General features: G+C 65.2%; 1 protein-coding gene across 3 annotated transcripts in view; it reads right to left on the bottom strand.

Moving 5' to 3' along the window:
- PHF8 (PHD finger protein 8) overlaps positions 1-16,625 on the bottom strand; it is a 28,797-nt gene extending 12,172 nt beyond the window's left edge. For all 3 annotated transcript variants that reach the window (XM_082300319.1, XM_082300320.1, XM_082300321.1), the window contains exons 1-13: positions 16,518-16,625; positions 13,747-13,832; positions 13,282-13,390; positions 12,295-12,455; positions 11,089-11,230; positions 10,138-10,324; positions 8,909-9,071; positions 7,755-7,842; positions 5,749-5,855; positions 3,441-3,532; positions 2,795-2,884; positions 2,151-2,312; positions 851-936 (exon numbers count right to left, since the gene is read on the bottom strand). In XM_082300319.1, the coding sequence (XP_082156445.1) occupies positions 851-936; positions 2,151-2,312; positions 2,795-2,884; positions 3,441-3,532; positions 5,749-5,855; positions 7,755-7,842; positions 8,909-9,071; positions 10,138-10,324; positions 11,089-11,230; positions 12,295-12,455; positions 13,282-13,390; positions 13,747-13,832; positions 16,518-16,615 (1,571 nt within the window). In that variant the 5' untranslated portion in view covers positions 16,616-16,625. The remainder of the gene's footprint in view (positions 1-850; positions 937-2,150; positions 2,313-2,794; positions 2,885-3,440; positions 3,533-5,748; positions 5,856-7,754; positions 7,843-8,908; positions 9,072-10,137; positions 10,325-11,088; positions 11,231-12,294; positions 12,456-13,281; positions 13,391-13,746; positions 13,833-16,517) is intronic.
- Between the last annotated feature and the right edge of the window lie 1,018 nt (positions 16,626-17,643).

Below are 17,643 nucleotides of genomic sequence, written 5' to 3'. Positions count from 1 at the left end.
CCGGGACCCCCTGAACCCCCAAATCCATCCCAGACCCCCCCCAAACTCCCCCTGAGACCCCAAAATCCATCCCAGAACCCCCCAAAACCCACCTGGGACCCCTCAATGCCCCCCCCCAAACCCCCCTGGGACCCCCCCAGATCCCAAAATCCATCCCAGACCCCCCAAAACCCCCCCTGGGACCCCTCAGTGCCCCCAAACCCCCCTGGGACCTCCCCAGATCCCAAAATCCATCCCAGACCCCCCCCAAACCCCCCCTGAGACCCCTCAATGCTCCCCCAAACCCCCCTGGACCCCCAAATCCATCCGAGACTCCCCCCAAACCCTCCCGGGACCCCCTGAACCCCAAAATCCATCCCAGACCCCCCCCAAACTCCCCCTGAGATCCCAAAATCCATCCCAGACCCCCCCCCCAAACCCCCCCTGCGACCCCTCAATGCCCCCCCCAAACCCCCCTGGGACCCCCCCAGATCCCAAAATCCATCCCAGAACCCCCCAAACTCCCCCCAGGACCCCTCAGTGCCCCCCCAAAACCCCCCCTGGGACCCCCTGAACCCCCAAATCCATCCCAGACCCCCCCCAAACTCCCCCTGAGACCCCAAAATCCATCCCAGAACCCCCCAAAACCCACCCAGGACCCCTCAATGCCCCCCCCCAAACCCCCCTGGGACCCCCCCAGATCCCAAAATCCATCCCAGACCCCCCCAAAACCCCCCTGGGACCCCTCAGTGCCCCCCCAAAACCCCCCTGGGACCCCCTGAACCCCCAAATCCATCCCAGACCCCCCCAAACCCCCCCGGGACCCCTCAATGCCCCCCCCAAGCCCCCCCGGGACCCCCCCCGCCCTCACCGAGCCCCCCCATTGGCCAGCAGCAGCTGCGGGTCCCCCTCAGAGTCGGGGTCCGTCTCCTCCGGGCTGGAGCTGGGGGGGTCACCCTGGGGGGGCAGCCCGAGGGTCAGGGGAGAGCAGACCCCAAACCCTCCCCCCCCCAAATCAACCTCCCAGTGCCCCCCAGTGCCTCCCAGTCACTCCCAGTGCCCCCCAGTGCCCCCCCAGTGTCCCCCCAGTCACTCCCAGTGCCCCCCAGTGCCTCCCAGTGCCTCCCAGTCACTCCCAGTCACTCCCAGTGCCTCCCAGTGCCCCCCAGTCACTCCCAGTGCCCCCCAGTGCCCCCCAGTCACTCCCAGTGCCTCCCAGTGCCTCCCAGTGCCTCCCAGTGCCCCCCAGTGCCTCCCAGTGCCTCCCAGTGCCCCCAGTCACTCCCAGTGACCCCCAGTGCCTCCCAGTCACTCCCAGTGCCTCCCAGTGCCTCCCAGTGCCCCCAGTCACTCCCAGTGCCCCCCAGTCACTCCCAGTGCCCCCCAGTGCCCCCCAGTCACTCCCAGTGCCCCCCAGTCACTCCCAGTGACCCCCAGTCCCTCCTAACCCCCCCCAGTTGGCTCCCAGTCACTCCCAGTGCCCCCCAGTGCCCCCCCAGCTCCTCCCAGTGCCCTGCCAGTCCCCCCCCAGTTGCTCCCAGTCGCTCCCAGTGCCCCCCCAGTGGCCCCCAGTCCCTCCCAGTGCCCCCTCAGCTTCTCCCAGTCCCTCCCAGTGCCCCCCAGTGCCTCACCAGTGCCCCCCCAGTTCCTCCCAGTCACTCCCAGTGACCCCCAGTGTCCCCCAGTGCCTCCCAGTCCCTTCCCAGTTCCTCCTAATTCCCCCCAGTTGCTCCCAGTGCCCCCCAGTCCCTCCCCAGTTCCTCCCCAGTTCCTCCCAGTCCCTCCTAACCCCCCCCAGTTGGCTCCCACTCCCTCCCAGTGTCCCCCCCCAGTCCCTCCCCAGTTCCTCCCCAGTCCCCTCCCAGTCCCTCCCAGTCCCTCCCAGTCCCTCCCCAGTCCCTCCCCAGTCCCTCCCAGTCCCTCCCCAGTCCCTCCCAGTCCCTCCCCAGTCCCTCCCCAGTCCCTCCCAGTCTCTCCCCAGTCCCTCCCAGTCCCTCCCCAGTTCCTCCCCAGTCCCTCCCAGTCCCATCCCAGTCCCTCCCCAGTTCCTCCCAGTCCCTCCCCAGTTCCTCCCAGTCCCTCCCCAGTTCCTCCCAGTCCCTCCCAGTCCCTCCCCAGTCCCTCCCCAGTTCCTCCCAGTCCCTCCCCAGTCCCTCCCAGTCCCCCCTCACCTCTTCCTCCTCCTCGGGGGGGGCCGGGGGGGGGTTCGGGGTCCCCCCCTCCTCAGGGGGGCGGGAGGGGGGGAGGGGCTTGCGGGGCCCCCCCTTTTTGGGGACCCCCCAGGGGGGGCCGAAGGGGGTCCCCGACATCCCCGTGCTCTGCTGGAACAGCTCCTGCAGGGTTCCCAGTAAGGCCCAGTGAGTCCCAGTACATCCCAGTAACCCCCCAAAGCTCCCAGAGACCTCCCAGTGCCCCCCCTTAGTCCTTCCCAGTAACTCCCAGTCGCTCCCAGTAACCTCGAAACAGCCTCAATACCACCCCCAGTGCCCCTTCACCCCCCTCCCAGTTCCTCCCAGTGCCCTCCCAGTCCCTCCCCAGTGCCCCCCCATCCTGTCCCAGTCCCTCCCCAGGTCCTCCCAGTCCCTCCCCAGTCGCTCCCAGTGCTCCCCCATCCCATCCCAGTGCCCTCCCAGTCCCTCCCCAGTCCCTCCCAGTGCTCCCCCATCCCATCCCAGTCCCTCCCCAGTCCCTCCCAGTGCACCCCCATCCCATCCTAGTCCCTCCCCAGGTCCTCCCAGTGCCTCCCAGTGCCCCCCAGTCGCTCCCAGTGCCCCCCCATCCCATCCCAGTCCCTCCCAGTCCCTCCCAGTGCCACCTCGGCCAGCCGGATCTCCCTGCCCAGTTCCTTGACCAGCTGTCCCGGCCGCACGGTCTCGGGGATCTCGTGCTCGTGCTCTGCCAGGACCTGGGCGGGAAAGGGTTAAAATGGGGGGGGGGGACCCCCAAAACCTCCCCCAAGGCCCCTGAGACCCCCCCAGAGCCCCCTAAACTCCCCCCCGGGCCCCCCCAAACCCCTCCGGACCCCCCCCCCAGCCCCCCAAAATCCCTCTAAGACCCCCAAACCCCTCTGTGACCCCCAAATCCCTTCAGAGACCCCAGGGCCCCCCCAAATCCCTCTGGAACCCCCCAGGGCTCCCCCAAATTCCTCTGGAATCACCAGGGTCCTCCCAAGTCCCTTTGGACCCCCCCAAATCCCTCTGTGACCCCCCCAAACCCCCTTTGGACCCCCCCAAATCCCTCTGAACCCCCCCCCCAGGGCTCCCCCAAACCCCTCTGTGCCCCCCCCAAACCCTCCATGCCCCCCCCAAACCCCCTTTGGACCCCTCCCAAACCCCTCTGTGCCCCCCCACGGCCCCCCCAAACCCCTCTGTGCCCCCCCCAAGCCCCTCTGTGCCCCCCCAGGCCCCCCCCAAACCCCTCTGTGCCCCCCCCAAGCCCCTCTGTGCCCCCCCAGCCCCCACCTCGCGGCGGGTCCAGGCTCGGAAGGCCCCGGTCAGTGCCCGCGCCCCCAGCACCAGGTAGGCAGCGGGGTGGCGGCGATTCTCCCGCAGCCCTGCGGGGACAGCCCGGGTCGGGATGGGCACCCCAAAACCGGGACGGGCACCCCAAAATAGGGATGGGCACCCCAAAATAACCCCGGATCGGGACGGGCACCCCAAAACCGGGACGGGCACCCCAAAACCGGGACGGGCACCCCAAAATCGGGACGGGCACCCCAAAATAACCCCAAATCGGGATGGGCACCCCAAAACCGGGACGGGCACCCCAAAATCGGGACGGGCACCCCAAAATAACCCCAAATCGGGATGGGCACCCCAAAACCGGGACGGGCACCCCAAAATAACCCCGGATCGGGATGGGCACCCCAAAACCGGGACGGGCACCCCAAAATAGGGACGGGCACCCCAAAATAACCCCGGATCTGGGTGGGCACCCCAAAACCGGGACGGGCACCCCAAAACCGGGACGGGCACCCCAAAACCGGGACGGGCACCCCAAAATAACCCCGGATCGGGATGGGCACCCCAAAACCGGGACGGGCACCCCAAAACCGGGACGGGCACCCCAAAATAACCCCGGATCGGGATGGGCACCCCAAAATAAGGATGGGCACCCCAAAATAACCCCAAATCGGGATGGGCACCCCAAAGTAACCCCGGATCGGGACGGGCACCCCAAAATAGGGATGGGCACCCCAAAACAACTCCAGATAGGGATGGGCACCCCAAAACCGGGACGGGCACCCCAAAATAACCCCGGATAGGGATGGGCACCCCAAAACCGGGACGGGCACCCCAAAATAACCCCGGATCGGGATGGGCACCCCAAAATAACCCCAAATCGGGATGGGCACCCCAAAATAACCCCGGATCGGGACAGGCACCCCAAAACCGGGATGGGCACCCCAAAACCGGGACGGGCACCCCAAAATAACCCCAGATCGGGATGCACACCCCAAAATAAGGATGGGCACCCCAAAATAACCCCAAATCGGGATAGGCACCCCAAAATCGGGATGGGCACCCCAAAATAACCCAAAATCGGGATGGGCACCCCAAAGTAACCCCAGATCGGGATGGGCACCCCCGGATTGGGATGGGCACCCCCAAATCACCCCAGATCGGGATGGGCACCCCAAAATCGGGATGGGCACCCCAAAATCACCCCAAAATCAGGATGGGACACCCTGAAATCACCCTAAAATCGGGATGGGCACCCCAAAATAACCCCGAATCATGATGGGCACCCTGGATCAGGATGGGCACCCCAAAATAGGGATGGGCACCCCCAAATCACCCCAAAATCGGGATGGGCACCCCAAAATTCCCAGAATCGGGCTGGGAAACTCAAAGATATCCCAAAATTCCCAAAACTGGGGATGGGAACCACAGGGGAACCCCAAAATCAGGATGGGAACCCCCAAAATTCCCAGAATCGGGGATGGGACCCTCAGGGGAACCCCAAAATCGAGATGAGGAACTCGGGGATACCCCAAAATTCCCATTCCCAGGCGGCTTTGGAGCCCCCCCAGATGGGGTCAGAGCCCCCCCAAACCCCCCCAGATGGGTTTAGGGCCCCCCCAAATGCCCCCAGATGGGTTTAGGGCCCCCCCCGATGGGTTTAGGGCCCCCCCAAATGCCCCCAGATGGGTTTAGGGACCCCCAGATGGGTTTAGGGACCCCCCAGATGGGTTTAGGGCCCCCCTGGATGGGTTTAGGGCCCCCCTGGATGGGTTTAGGACCCCCCCCCGATGGGTTTAGGGCCCCCCCGGATGGGTTTAGGACCCCCCTGGATGGGTTTAGGGACCCCCCGGATGGGTTTAGGGACCCCCCGGATGGGTTTAGGGACCCCCCTGGATGGGTTTAGGGACCCCCCGGATGGGTTTAGGGACCCCCAGATGGGTTTAGGACCCCCCCCGATGGGTTTAGGGACCCCCCCGGATGGGTTTAGGGACCCCCCCGGATGGGTTTAGGACCCCCCAGATGGGTTTAGGGCCCCCCCGATGGGTTTAGGGCCCCCCTGGATGGGTTTAGAGCCCCCCCGGATAGGTTTAGGGCCCCCCAAACCCCCCCGGATGGATTTATGGCCCCCCCAGATGGGTTTAATGCCCCCCCCCGGTGGGTTTAGGGCCCCCCTGGATGGGTTTAGAGCCCCCTGAGCCCCCCCAATGGGTTTAGAGCCCCCCCTCGATGGCTTTAGAGCCCCTTGAACCCCCCCCATGGGTTTAGAGCCCCCCCGGGTTGCTTTAGAGCCCCCCCGGGCACCCACCTCGGAAGGTGTCCAGCAGGTGCCTCCCCACGTACCAGCAGACGGTCTCGAAATTGGGGAATTTGGCCAGGTCGGGGCTGTTGAGGCGGCGCTGCAGCTCGTAGGCCCTGGGGGGGGCACGGGGGGGGCACGGGGGGGGTCAGGGGGGGCTCGGGGCACCCCATGCACCGCAGGGCTGAGGGCTCCCCAAAATCGCTCACCTAAAATGTCCCAACCATGAGAAAAACGGCTCCCAAAAGGCACTAAAACCCACCTAAAACCCACCAAAATGGCCTGAAACTCACCCAAAATGCCCTAAAACCCACCTAAAACACCCCCAAAATACCCTAAAACCCACCCAAAATGGCCGATAACACCCCAAAATGCCCTAAAACCCATCCAAACTGACCTAGAACACCCCAAAATGCCCTAAAACCCACCTAAAACACCCCCAAAATGGCCTAAAACCCACCCAAAATGGCCTAAAACCCACCCAAAATGGCCTAGAACACCCCAAAATGCCCTAAAACCCACCTAAAACACCCCCAAAATGCCCTAAAACCCACCCAAAATGGCCTAAAACAACCCCAAAATGGCCTAAAACCCAGCTAAAACCCACCCAAAATGGCCTAAAACAACCCCAAACTGACCTAAAACACCCCAAAATGCCCTAAAACCCACCCAAACTGACCTAGAACACTCCAAAATGGCCTAAAACCCACCCAAAAACCCCCAAAATGCCCCAAAATGCCCCCAAATGCCCTAAAACCCACCCAAGCCCCCCAAATCCCCTAAAACCCATCCAAAACCCTCCCAAATCCCCTTAAACCCACTCCAAACCCTCCCAAAATGCCCTCAAAATGCCCTAAAACCCACCCGAAACACCCCAAAAATGCCCCCAAACACCCTAAAACCCACCCAAACTGCCCTAAAACCCACCCAAAACAACCCCAAAATGCCCTAAAATCCATCCAAAATGCCCCAAAAGGCCCTGAAACCCACCCAAAAGGCCCTGAAACCCACCCAAAAGGCCCCCAATAGCCCTTAAAACCCACCCAAAATGCCCTAAAACACCCCCAAAATGCCCCCCAAATGCCCTAAAACCCACCCAAAACCCACCCAAAATGCCCTCAAACCCACCCAAAACACCCCCCAAATCCCCTCAAACCCACCCAAAACTCCCCCAAACTCCAAAAACCCCTTTCAAAAGCCCCCAAAGCCCCTCCCCAGCCCCCTCAAACCCCCCAAAAACACCCCCAAACCCCCCCAAAAAGCCCCCAAACCCTTCCCCAGCACCCCCCAAAACCTCCCCAAAGCCCCCCCAGCCCCCCAAACCTCCCCAAAACCCCAAAGAGCCCCCCCAAAACTCCCCCCAGAGCCCCTCCAGAGCCCCCCAAACCCCAGAGCCCCCCCAAAGAGCCCCCCCAGAGCCCCCCTGGCCCCACAGAGCTCCCCCAGCCCTCCTAAAGAGCCCCCCAAAGCCCCCAGCCCCACAAAGAGCCCCCTCAAAACCCCAAACCCCCCCAAAATCCCCCAAAACCCCCCAAAGAACCCCCTCAAAACCCCAATGAACGCCCCCAAAACCCCCCAGAGCCCCCTCAAAATCCCAAACCCCCCCAAAATCCCCCAAAAGCCCCCAAAGAGCCCCCCAAACCTCCCCAAAACCCCAAAGAGCCCCCCCAAAACCCCAAAGAGCCCCCCCAAAACCCCCCAAAAACCCCAAAGGACCCCCCAAAGAGCCCCCCAAAACCCCAAAGAGCCCCCCCAAACCCCCCAAAACCCCCCAAAGAGCCCCCCAAGCCCCCCAAAACCCCAAAGAGCCCCCCCAAACCCCCCAAAACCCCCCAAAGAGCCCCCAAAGAGCCCCCCCAAAACCCCCAAAGAGCCCCCCCAAACCCCCCAAACCCCAAAGAGCCCCCCCCAAAACCCCCAAAGAGCCCCCCCAAAACCCCAAAGAGCCCCCCCAAAACCCCCAAAGAGCCCCCCCAAAACCCCAAAATCCCCCCCAAAATCCCCCCGCCCCCCACCTGAGCTGGGTGCCGATGTTGAGGCTGTGCAGGAAGTTGCCCCCGAAGGCCAAAGAATCCACGGGGGTGAGCACGGCGTGGATCCAGCCTGGGGGAACAGGGCGCTGGGGGAACTGGGAGCACTGGGAGCACTGGGGGACGGGGAGCTGGGGGAACTGGGAGCACTGGGAGCACTGGGGGACGGGGAGCTGGGGGAACTGGGAGCACTGGGAGCACTGGGGGACGGGGAGCTGGGGGAACTGGGAGCACTGGGGGGACTGGGAGGGACAGGGCGCTGGGGGAACTGGGAGCACTGGGGGACGGGGAGCTGGGGGAACTGGGAGCACTGGGAGCACTGGGAGGGACAGGGCGCTGGGGAAACTGGGAGCACCGGGAGCACTGGGGGACGGGGAGCTGGGGGAACTGGGAGCACTGGGGGGACTGGGAGGGACAGGGCGCTGGGGGAACTGGGAGCACTGGGAGCACTGGGGGACAGGGAACTGGGGGAACTGGGAGCACTGGGAGGGACAGGGTGCTGGGGGCACTGGGAGGACTGGGAGGGACAGGGGGCTGGGGGAACTGGGAGCACTGGGGGCACTGGGAGCATTGGGGCACTGGGAACATAGGGAACATTGGGAGTGCTGGGAGGGGGCACTGGGGGCATGGGGGGCACTGGGGCTGCGTTCAGGGGCCTGTCCCGGTGGCCCTGGTGGCACTGGGGGTGGCCCAGGTGGCACTGGGGGTGCATTCAGGGGCCTGTCCCGGTGGCACAGGTGGCACTGGGGGTGGCCCTGGTGGCACTGGGGGTGGCCCTGGTGGCACTGGGGCTGCGTTCAGGGGCCTGTCCCGGTGGCCCTGGTGGCACTGGGGGTGGCACAGGTGGCACTGGGGGTGCATTCAGGGGCCTGTCCCGGTGGCCCTGGTGGCACTGGGGGTGGCACAGGTGGCACTGGGGGTGCGTTCAGGGGCCTGTCCCGGTGGCCCTGGTGGCACTGGGGGTGGCACAGGTGGCACTGGGGGTGGCACAGGTGGCACTGGGGCTGCGTTCAGGGGCCTGTCCCGGTGGCCCTGGTGGCACTGGGGGTGGCCCTGGTGGCACTGGGGCTGCGTTCAGGGGCCTGTCCCGGTGGCCCTGGTGGCACAGGCGGTCGCTGGGGGCCCCGTGCCCCCCTCACCGGTGGGGATGAAGAGGGTCTGGCCCTGGCGCAGGTGGCACCGGAAGCACCGATCCACCTGGTCCCCGAAGAAGAGCTCGGCCTGGTTCCGGGAGCTGCTCCACGCCTCGAACAGCGCCAGGTTGGCAGCCGAGGGACGCGCCAGGTAAAAGATCTTCTCACCCTGCGGGCACCGGCACGAGCACGTGTGGGGCACGGGGCATGGCACGTGTGGGGCAGCCCCTCGCCCCCATTTATCCCCCCTAAGCCTCCAGCAGCCGCCCCCCAGCCCCTCCAATGCCCGCAGGAATCATCCTGTGGGCACCCCGGGCACCCCAAAAGCCTCTGGAAGCCCCTATAACCCCCCCAAAGCCTCTATAATGCCCCCAAATCCCCTATAAACCCCCCCAAACTCCCTATAACCTCCCCAAACCCCATATAAAACCCCCTCAAATCCCCTATAAACCCCCATAAACCCTCCCCAGGACCCCCTGTACCCGCAGCACGTGGCACCAGGCCGAGGTGCCCGCGCACTCGAGGCCGAAGTCGCTGTAACCACACACCCCCAGCCCCAAATCCCCTATAACCCCCTCAAACCTCCCCAAGTCCCCTATAAATCCCCTACAAATCCCTCCTAAACCCCCTATAACCCACCCCAATTCCCCTATAAATCCCCCCAGGACCCCCCCGTACCCACAGCACGTGGCACCAGGCCGAGGTGCCCGCGCAGGCCACATGGAAGTCGCTGTAGCCGCACACCCCCAGCCCCAAACCCCATATAAAATCCCCCAAAATCCCATATAAACCCCCAAAAATCCCATATAAACCCCCCAAATCCCCTATAAACCCCCATAAACCCTCCCCAGGACTCCCCTGTACCCGCAGCACGTGGCACCAGGCCGAGGTGCCCGCGCACTCGAGGCCAAAGTCGCTGTAGCTGCACGCCCCCAGCCCCAAATCCCCTATAACCCCCTCAAACCTCCCCAAGTCCCCTATAAATCCCCCCTAAACCCCATATAACCCCCCCCAAATCCCCTATAAATGCCCTATAAACCCCCCCAGGACCCTCCTGTACCCGCAGCACGTGGCACCAGGCCGAGGTGCCCACGCACTTGAGGCCGAAGTCGCTGTAACCACACACCCGCAGCCCCAAACCCCATATAACCCCCCAAAATCCCATATAACCCCCCCCAAATCCCCTATAAGTCCCCTATAAACCCCCCCAGGACCCTCCCCAGGACCCCCCGTACCCGCAGCACGTGGCACCAGGCCGAGGTGCCCGCGCAGGCCACGCGGAAGTCGCTGTAGCTGTCCCTGGCCCCCAGCAGGCAGTACTTCTGCACGCTCGGCCGCTCCCGCGCCGACTCCCCCGGCCACAGGTTCTCCACCCACGAGAGCTTGCGCACGATGCGAGGGGTCTGCACCAGGTTGGAGAGCCTGCGGCACCCCGAAATCGGGGTCAGCACCCCAAAAAGGGGGGCAGCAGCTCAAAAAAGGGGGGGCAGGAACCCAAAATCCACATCAGGAGCTCAAAAAGGGGAGCAGGAGCTCAAAAAAAGGGGGCAGGAGCCCAAAATCCACATCAGGAGCCCAAAAGGGGGGAAGGAGCCCAAAATCCACATCAGGACCCCAAAATCCACATCAGGAGCCCAAAAACGGGGGCAGGAGCCCAAAAACGGGGGGGCAGGAGCCCAAAAACCACATCAGGAGCCCAAAAGGGGGGCAGGAGTCCAAAAAGGGGGGGCAGGAGCCCAAAAGGGGGGGGACAGGAACCCAAAAAGGGGGGGGACAGGAACCCAAAGAGTGCAGGAGCCCAGAAAGGGGGGACAGGAGCCCAAAAGGGGGGGGCAGGAGCCCAAAAAACGCAGCACTACTGACCATTACTGGGAGCACTGGGCATTACTGGCTGTTACTGGGAACACTGGGAGTACTGGGCATTACTGGGTGTTACTTGGAGTACTGGGTGTTAATTGGAGCACTGGGCGTTACTGGGAGCACTGGGCGTTACCGGCCGTTACTGGGAGCACTGGGTGTTACTGGGTGTTACTTGGAGCACTGGCCGTTACTGGGAGCACTGGGACCACTGGCCGTTCCTGGGAGCACTGGGAGCACTGGGCACTACTGGCCGTTACTGGGAGCACCGGGAGCACTGGGCATTACTGGCCGTTACTGGGAGCACTGGGAGCACTGGGAGCACCCACCGCGTGTCCGAGAACTCGAGGCCGCAGACGCTCAGTGCCCGCTCGCGCCGGGGCGTGCCCAGGTAGGCCACGAAGTCTCCGAGGCGCATGCGCAGCTCGGCCTGGCGCCCCGTGTCCACCACGGCCACCACCTTGTCGGCCCCTGCGCGCCCCAAAAACCTTCGAGGGGGGCTCGGGGACCCCGAAAACCCCCCCAGAACCCACCCTGAGCCAATCTGTGCACCCCAAAAACCCCCCAAACCCACCCTGAGCCAATCTGTGCATCCCAAAACCCACCCAAAACCCACCCTGAGCCAATCTGTGCACCCCAAAAACCCACCCTGAGCCTCCCTGTGCACCCCAAAAACCCCCCCAGAACCCACCCTGAGCCTCCCTGTGCACCCCAAAAACCCCCCAGAACCCACCCTGAGCCTCCCTGTGCACCCCAAAAACCCCAAAACCCACCCTGAACCTCCCTGTGCACCCCAAAAACCCCCCCAGAACCCACCCTGAACCTCCCTGTGCACCCCAAAAACCCCCCCAGAACCCACCCTGAGCCTCCCTGTGCACCCCAAAACCTTCGAGGGGGGCTCGGGGACCCCAAAAACCCCCCCAGAACCCACCCTGAGCCTCCCTGTGCACCCCAAAACCCACCCTGAGCCTCCCTGTGCACCCCAAAACCCCCCCCAAACCCACCCTGAGCCTCCCTGTGCACCCCAAAAACCCCCCCAGAACCCACCCTGAGCCTCCCTGTGCACCCCAAAACCCACCCTGAGCCTCCCTGTGCACCCCAAAACCCCCCCCAAACCCACCCTGAGCCTCCCTGTGCACCCCAAAAAACCCCCCCAGAACCCACCCTGAGCCAATCTGTGCACCCCCAAAACCCCCCCAGAACCCACCCTGAGCCAATCTGTGCACCCCAAAAACCCCCCCAGAACCCACCCTGAGCCAATCTGTGCACCCCCAAAACCCCCCCAGAACCCACCCTGAGCCAATCTGTGCACCCCCAAAACCCCCCCAAGCCCCCCCCAGACCTTCCCATGCACCCTAAAACGCGAATGGGGACCCCCCAAACCCCCTGGACCCCCCAACCCCCTCCCAGAATGCCACTGGGGCACTGAAGGGATAAGGGGGACCCTGCTGCTGTTGTGGGGTTGTGGGGATCCCCCGACACCCCCAGACCCCCCCAGAGCTCCCCAAAAGCCCCCGAAGCCCCCCCAGACTCACCCACGTGGTGCAGGACGTCGCGGGGGGTGAAGGAGGGCGGGGGCAGGGTCATGCCCAGCCCCTCCTGCCGCGCCACCAGGATGGGCACGCTGAAGCTGTTCTCCTCCAGGTACTCCACGGTCAGCTGGGCCCCGCTGGGCCGCAGCAGCACCTCGTCCGCACTGGGGGGGTGAGACCCACGGGGAGTGACCGGCACCCACGGGGAGTGACCAGCACCCCCTGGGACTGACCGGCACCCACTGGGAGTGACCGGCACCCACTGGGACTGACCGGCACCCCCCGGGAGTGACCAGCACCCACGGGGAGTGACCGGCACCCACGGGGAGTGACCGGCACCCACGGGGAGTGACCGGCACCCCCCGGGAGTGACCGGCACCCCCCGGGAGTGACCGGCACCCACGGGGAGTGACCGGCACCCACGGGGAGTGACCGGCACCCCCCAGAACCCCCTGACTGTGCACTGGGCCCCGCTGGGCCGCAGCAGCACCTCGTCCGCACTGGGGGGGGGGTGAGACCCACTGGGACTGACCGGCACCCACTGGGACTGACCGGCACCCACTGGGACTGACCGGCACCCCCCGGGAGTGACCAGCACCCCCCGGGAGTGACCAGCACCCACTGGGATGGAATGGCACCCACTGGGAGTGAGCGGCACCCCCCGGGACTGACCGGCACCCACTGGGAGTGAGCGGCACCCCCCGGGACTGACCGGCACCCCCCGGGAGTGAGCGGCACCCACTGGGAGTGAGCGGCACCCCCCGGGGACCCCCCAGGACCCCGGACCCCCATGGGGACCCCCCAGTTCCCACAGGGACCCCCTGACCCCTGGCCATGCATGGGGTCCCCCAGGGCGGCAGCACCCGGTCCGTGCTGGGGGGCACAAGGGGCCTGGGCACCCCCAGGAGTGACCCACAGCGGGCACTGACCCACACTGGCACTGACCCTCGCCGGGCACTGACCCACGCCGGGCACTGACCCTGCCCTCACCTGGGGAAGGTGCGCCCGCGCAGCTCCCGGATGAACTGGGCACTGCCAGTCCGGGCCGGACGCCCGGGGTCCTGCTCAGGAGCCTTGGTGGGGCCTCGGCGCCGCTTCACTGCGGGGGCACGGGGGGGGCACGGGAACGGGGGGGGCACGGGAACGGGGGGGGCACGGGAACGGGGAAATGGGGGGATACGGTGGGGACACAGGGACCCCACAGCATCCACACCCATCCCAGTCCCTCCCAGTCCGTCCCAGTCCGTCCCAGTGCCACTCACTGACACAGGGACCCCTGTCCCCCCATCCCAGTCCCTCCCAGTCCATCCCAGTGCCACTCACTGACACAGGGCCCACTGTCCCCCCATCCCAGTCCCTCCCAGTCCCTCCCAGTCTGTCCCAGTGCCACTCACTGATGGAGGGCCCCCTGTCCCCCCATCCCAGTCCCTCCCAGTCCGTCCCAGTGCCACTCACTGACAGAGGGCCCCCTGAGCACGGCGCACTGGGGGCAGTGGTAAAGGTCGATCTCGGCCGCCGCCTCCTCCTCCACCCCCACGCAGCTGTGGGGACACCCCAGTTACTCCCAGTGCCTCCCAGTAACCCCCAGGTAACTCCCCTGTAACCCCCAGTGCCTCCCAGTAACCACTAGGCACCTCCCCAGTCACTCCCAGTAACCACCAGGCATCTCTCCTGTAATGTCCAGTGCCTCCCAATAACTCCCAGGCACCTCCCCAGTCACTCCCAGTGCCTCCCAGTAACCACCAGGCACCTCCCCTGTAAACCCCCAGGCACTCCCCAGTCACTCCCAGTAACCACCAGGCACTTCCCCTGTAACCCCCAGTGCCTCCCAGTCACTCCCAGTGCCTCCCCTGTAACCCCCAGGCACCTCCCCAGTAACCCCCAGTGTCTCCCAGTAACCCCCAGGCACCCCAGAGCTCTCTTTGTACCTCCCAGTCCCTCCCAGACTTCTCCCCATCCCTCCCAGTAACCCTCAGTCCTTCCCCCACTTCTCCCAGTGTCCCCCAGGTCCCTCCCAGTACACCCCAAGTCCTTCCCAGTACCTCTGGACTTGTCTCAATCCCTCCCAGTCCTTCCCAGTACCGCCCCAGTCCCCTCCAGTGCCTCCCACACTTCTCCCAGTCCTCCCCAAACTCATCCCAGTTCTTCCCAGTACCCCCTACCGCCCCCCAACCTTGTCCCAGTCCCCCCCAGTGCCTCCCCAACTTCTCCCAGCCCTTCCCAGTACCCCCCAGGGCCTCCCAAGTCCCCCCCAGTGTCTCCCAGACTTCTCCCAGTCCTTCCCAGTACCCGCCAAGTCCCTTCCTGTACCCCCCAGATGCCTCCCAGTCCTTCCCAAATGCCTCCCAGATGCCTCCCAGTCCTTCCCAGTACCTCCCCGACTTCTCCCAGTGCCTCCCCGACTTCTCCAGTCCTTCCCAAACTTATCCCAGTCTTTCCCAGTACCCCCCAGATGCCTCCCAAGTCCCACCCAGTGCCTCCCAGACCTCTCCCAGTGCCTCACCAAACTTCTCAGTCTTTCCCAGTACCCCCCAAATTCCTTCCAGTACCCCCCAGCCCTTCCCAGATGCCTCCCAGACTTGTGCCAGTGCCTCCCAGTACACCTCAGATGCCTCCCAGTGTCTCCCAGACTTATCCCAGTCCTTCCCAGTACCCCCCAGTGCCTCCCCAACTTCTCCCAGATGCCTCCCAGTGCCTCCCAGACTTGTCCCAGTCCTTCCCAAACTTACCCCAGTCCTTCCCAGATGCCTCCCAAGTCCCTTCCAGTACCCCCCAGATGCCTCCCAGACTTGTGCCAATGCCTCCCAGTACCCCCCAGTGCCTCCCAGTACACCTCAGACTTGCCCCAGTCCTTCCCAGTACCCCCCAGATGCCTCCCAGTGCTTCCCAGTACCCCCCAGATGCCTCCCAGTCCTTCCCAGATGCCTCCCAGACTTCTCCCAGTCCTTCCCAGATGCCTCCCAGACTTCTCCCAGTCCTTCCCAGATGCCTCCCAGACTTCTCCCAGTCCTTCCCAGTACCCCCCAGTCCTTCCCAGATGCCTCCCAGACTTCTCCCAGTCCTTCCCAGTATCCCCCAGTGCCTCCCAGACTTCTCCCAGTCCTTCCCAGTATCCCCCAGTGCCTCCCAATACCCCCCAGATGCCTCCCAGTATCCCCCAGTCCACCCCAGATGCCTCCCAGACTTGTCCCACTCCCTCCCAGTGCCTCCCAGTCCTTCCCAGATGCCTCCCAGACTTCTCCCAGTCCTTCCCAGTACCCCCCAGTCCTTCCCAGATGCCTCCCAGACTTCTCCCAGTCCTTCCCAGTACCCCCCAGGGCCTCCCCGACTTCTCCCAGTGCCTCCCAGACTTCTCCCAGTCCTTCCCAGTACCCCCCAGGGCCTCCCCGACTTCTCCCAGTGCCTCCCAGACTTCTCCCAGTCCTTCCCAGTACCCACCAAGTCCCTTCCAGCACCCGCCAGGTGCCTCCCAGTCCTTCCCAGTACCTCCCAGACTTCTCCCAGTCCTTCCCAGTATCCCCCAGTGCCTCCCAGACTTCTCCCAGTCTTTCCCAGTATCCCCCAGATGCCTCCCAGTATCCCCCAGTCCACCCCAGATGCCTCCCAGACTTGTCCCACTCCCTCCCAGTCCTTCCCAGATGCCTCCCAGACTTCTCCCAGTCCTTCCCAGTACCCCCCAGTCCTTCCCAGATGCCTCCCAGACTTCTCCCAGTCCTTCCCAGTCCCCCCCAGTGCCTCCCCGACTTCTCCCAGTGCCTCCCAGACTTGCCCCAGTCCTTCCCAGTACCCGCCAAGTCCCTTCCAGCACCCGCCAGGTGCCTCCCAGTCCTTCCCAGTACCTCCCAGACTTCTCCCAGTCCTTCCCAGTATCCCCCAATTTCTCCCAGTCCTTCCCAGATGCCTCCCAGTGCCTCCCAGACTTCTCCCAGTCCTTCCCAGCACCCCCCAGATGCCTCCCAGTGCCTCCCAGACTTGTCCCAGTCCTTCCCAGTACCCCCCAGATGCCTCCCAGTATCCCCCAGTCCACCCCAGATGCCTCCCAGTGCCTCGCAGACTTGTCCCACTCCTTCCCAGTACCCCCCAGTCCTTCCCAGATGCCTCCCAGACTTCTCCCAGTCCTTCCCAGTATCCCCCCAGTCCTTCCCAGATGCCTCCCAGACTTCTCCCAGTCCTTCCCAGTACCCCCCAGTGCCTCCCACGCTTGTCCCAGTGCCTCCCAGTCGCACCTGCCATGGAACCAGTCCTGGCAGCCGTCGCACTCGATCATGAAGCGGGTCACGTCGTAGGGCAGGCGGCACAGGCAGTACACGGGCACCGAGGCCATGGCCGGGCCCCCCGGGGCACCCCCGACCCCTACGGACCCCTACGGACCCCCCCGGACCCCCCCAGCCCGGGACATCCGCCCGCTGCTCTCCGGACCCCCAAAATCCACCCCCCCCCCCCCAAAAAACCCCTCCAAACAACCCCAAAACTCCCCCCCACCAAAAAAAAAACCAACCCAAAAAACACCCCCCCGCAAAAAAAAAACCCACAACTGCTCTACAGGGGAGCCCCTAAAAACACCCCCAAACCCCCCCAAATCGAGCAATTGGGGGGCACAACCCCCCCTCCCCCCCCCCCCCCCCCAAAAAAACCCGCTACGGGCCGGGAGCACCCCAAAAAGGCCTCTGGAGCCTTGGGGTCCCCCCGAAAGGATTTATGGCGGCCTAAGAGCCCCCCCCCCAAAAGGCTCTAGAGGTGGTGGGAGACCCCTCCCAGGGTCACCGGGGGTCTGGGACCCCCCCCCCCGAGGGTCTGTAGGGCGCAGAGCCCCCCAAAAAACGCCCACAAACCCCCCCCCGCTCTACGGGGCCCGGGGCCACCCTCAGAGGGGCCTGGAGCCTCCGGGGACCCCCAAAAGGGCCGCGGGGCCCGGGGGCCCCTCACGAGCTCTGTGGGGTCCCGGCCGCCCCTTCCCCCCGCGCTGGGGGGTCCCCGAGATCCTCCAAAGGCTCGCGGGACCCCCCAAAAGCTTTCGGGAGCCCCAAAAAGCCCCCGACCCCCCCCCAAGGCTGGCGGGACCCCCTCGAGGCCTGCGGGACGCCGCGAGGCCTGCGCCCCCCCCCAGCCGCCACCTCCCGACTAGGCCGCAGCCCGCCCCGGCCAGGCCCGGCGCTTCTGGAGGCCGCTCCGCCGCCGCCGCCCGCTCGCCGCCGCCGCTCCCGGCCCGGGCCCGGTGCTGCCGCCGCCGCCGCGGCCTCTGCGCGCTCCGGCCGCCCGGGAAAGTTTTATTCAAACGCGGAAACGGGGAGGGAGAGGGCGGGGCCCTGACGCCATTTTGACCGCGTCGCGCCGCCATCTTGGGAAGGGCGC

Source organism: Coloeus monedula (genome assembly GCF_965178545.1).
Source record: "Coloeus monedula genome assembly, chromosome: 39".
Taxonomy (NCBI): Eukaryota; Metazoa; Chordata; class Aves; order Passeriformes; family Corvidae; genus Coloeus; species Coloeus monedula.
Note: the sequence above shows the minus strand (reverse complement) of the source record. Positions and strands in the feature narration are given on the sequence as shown.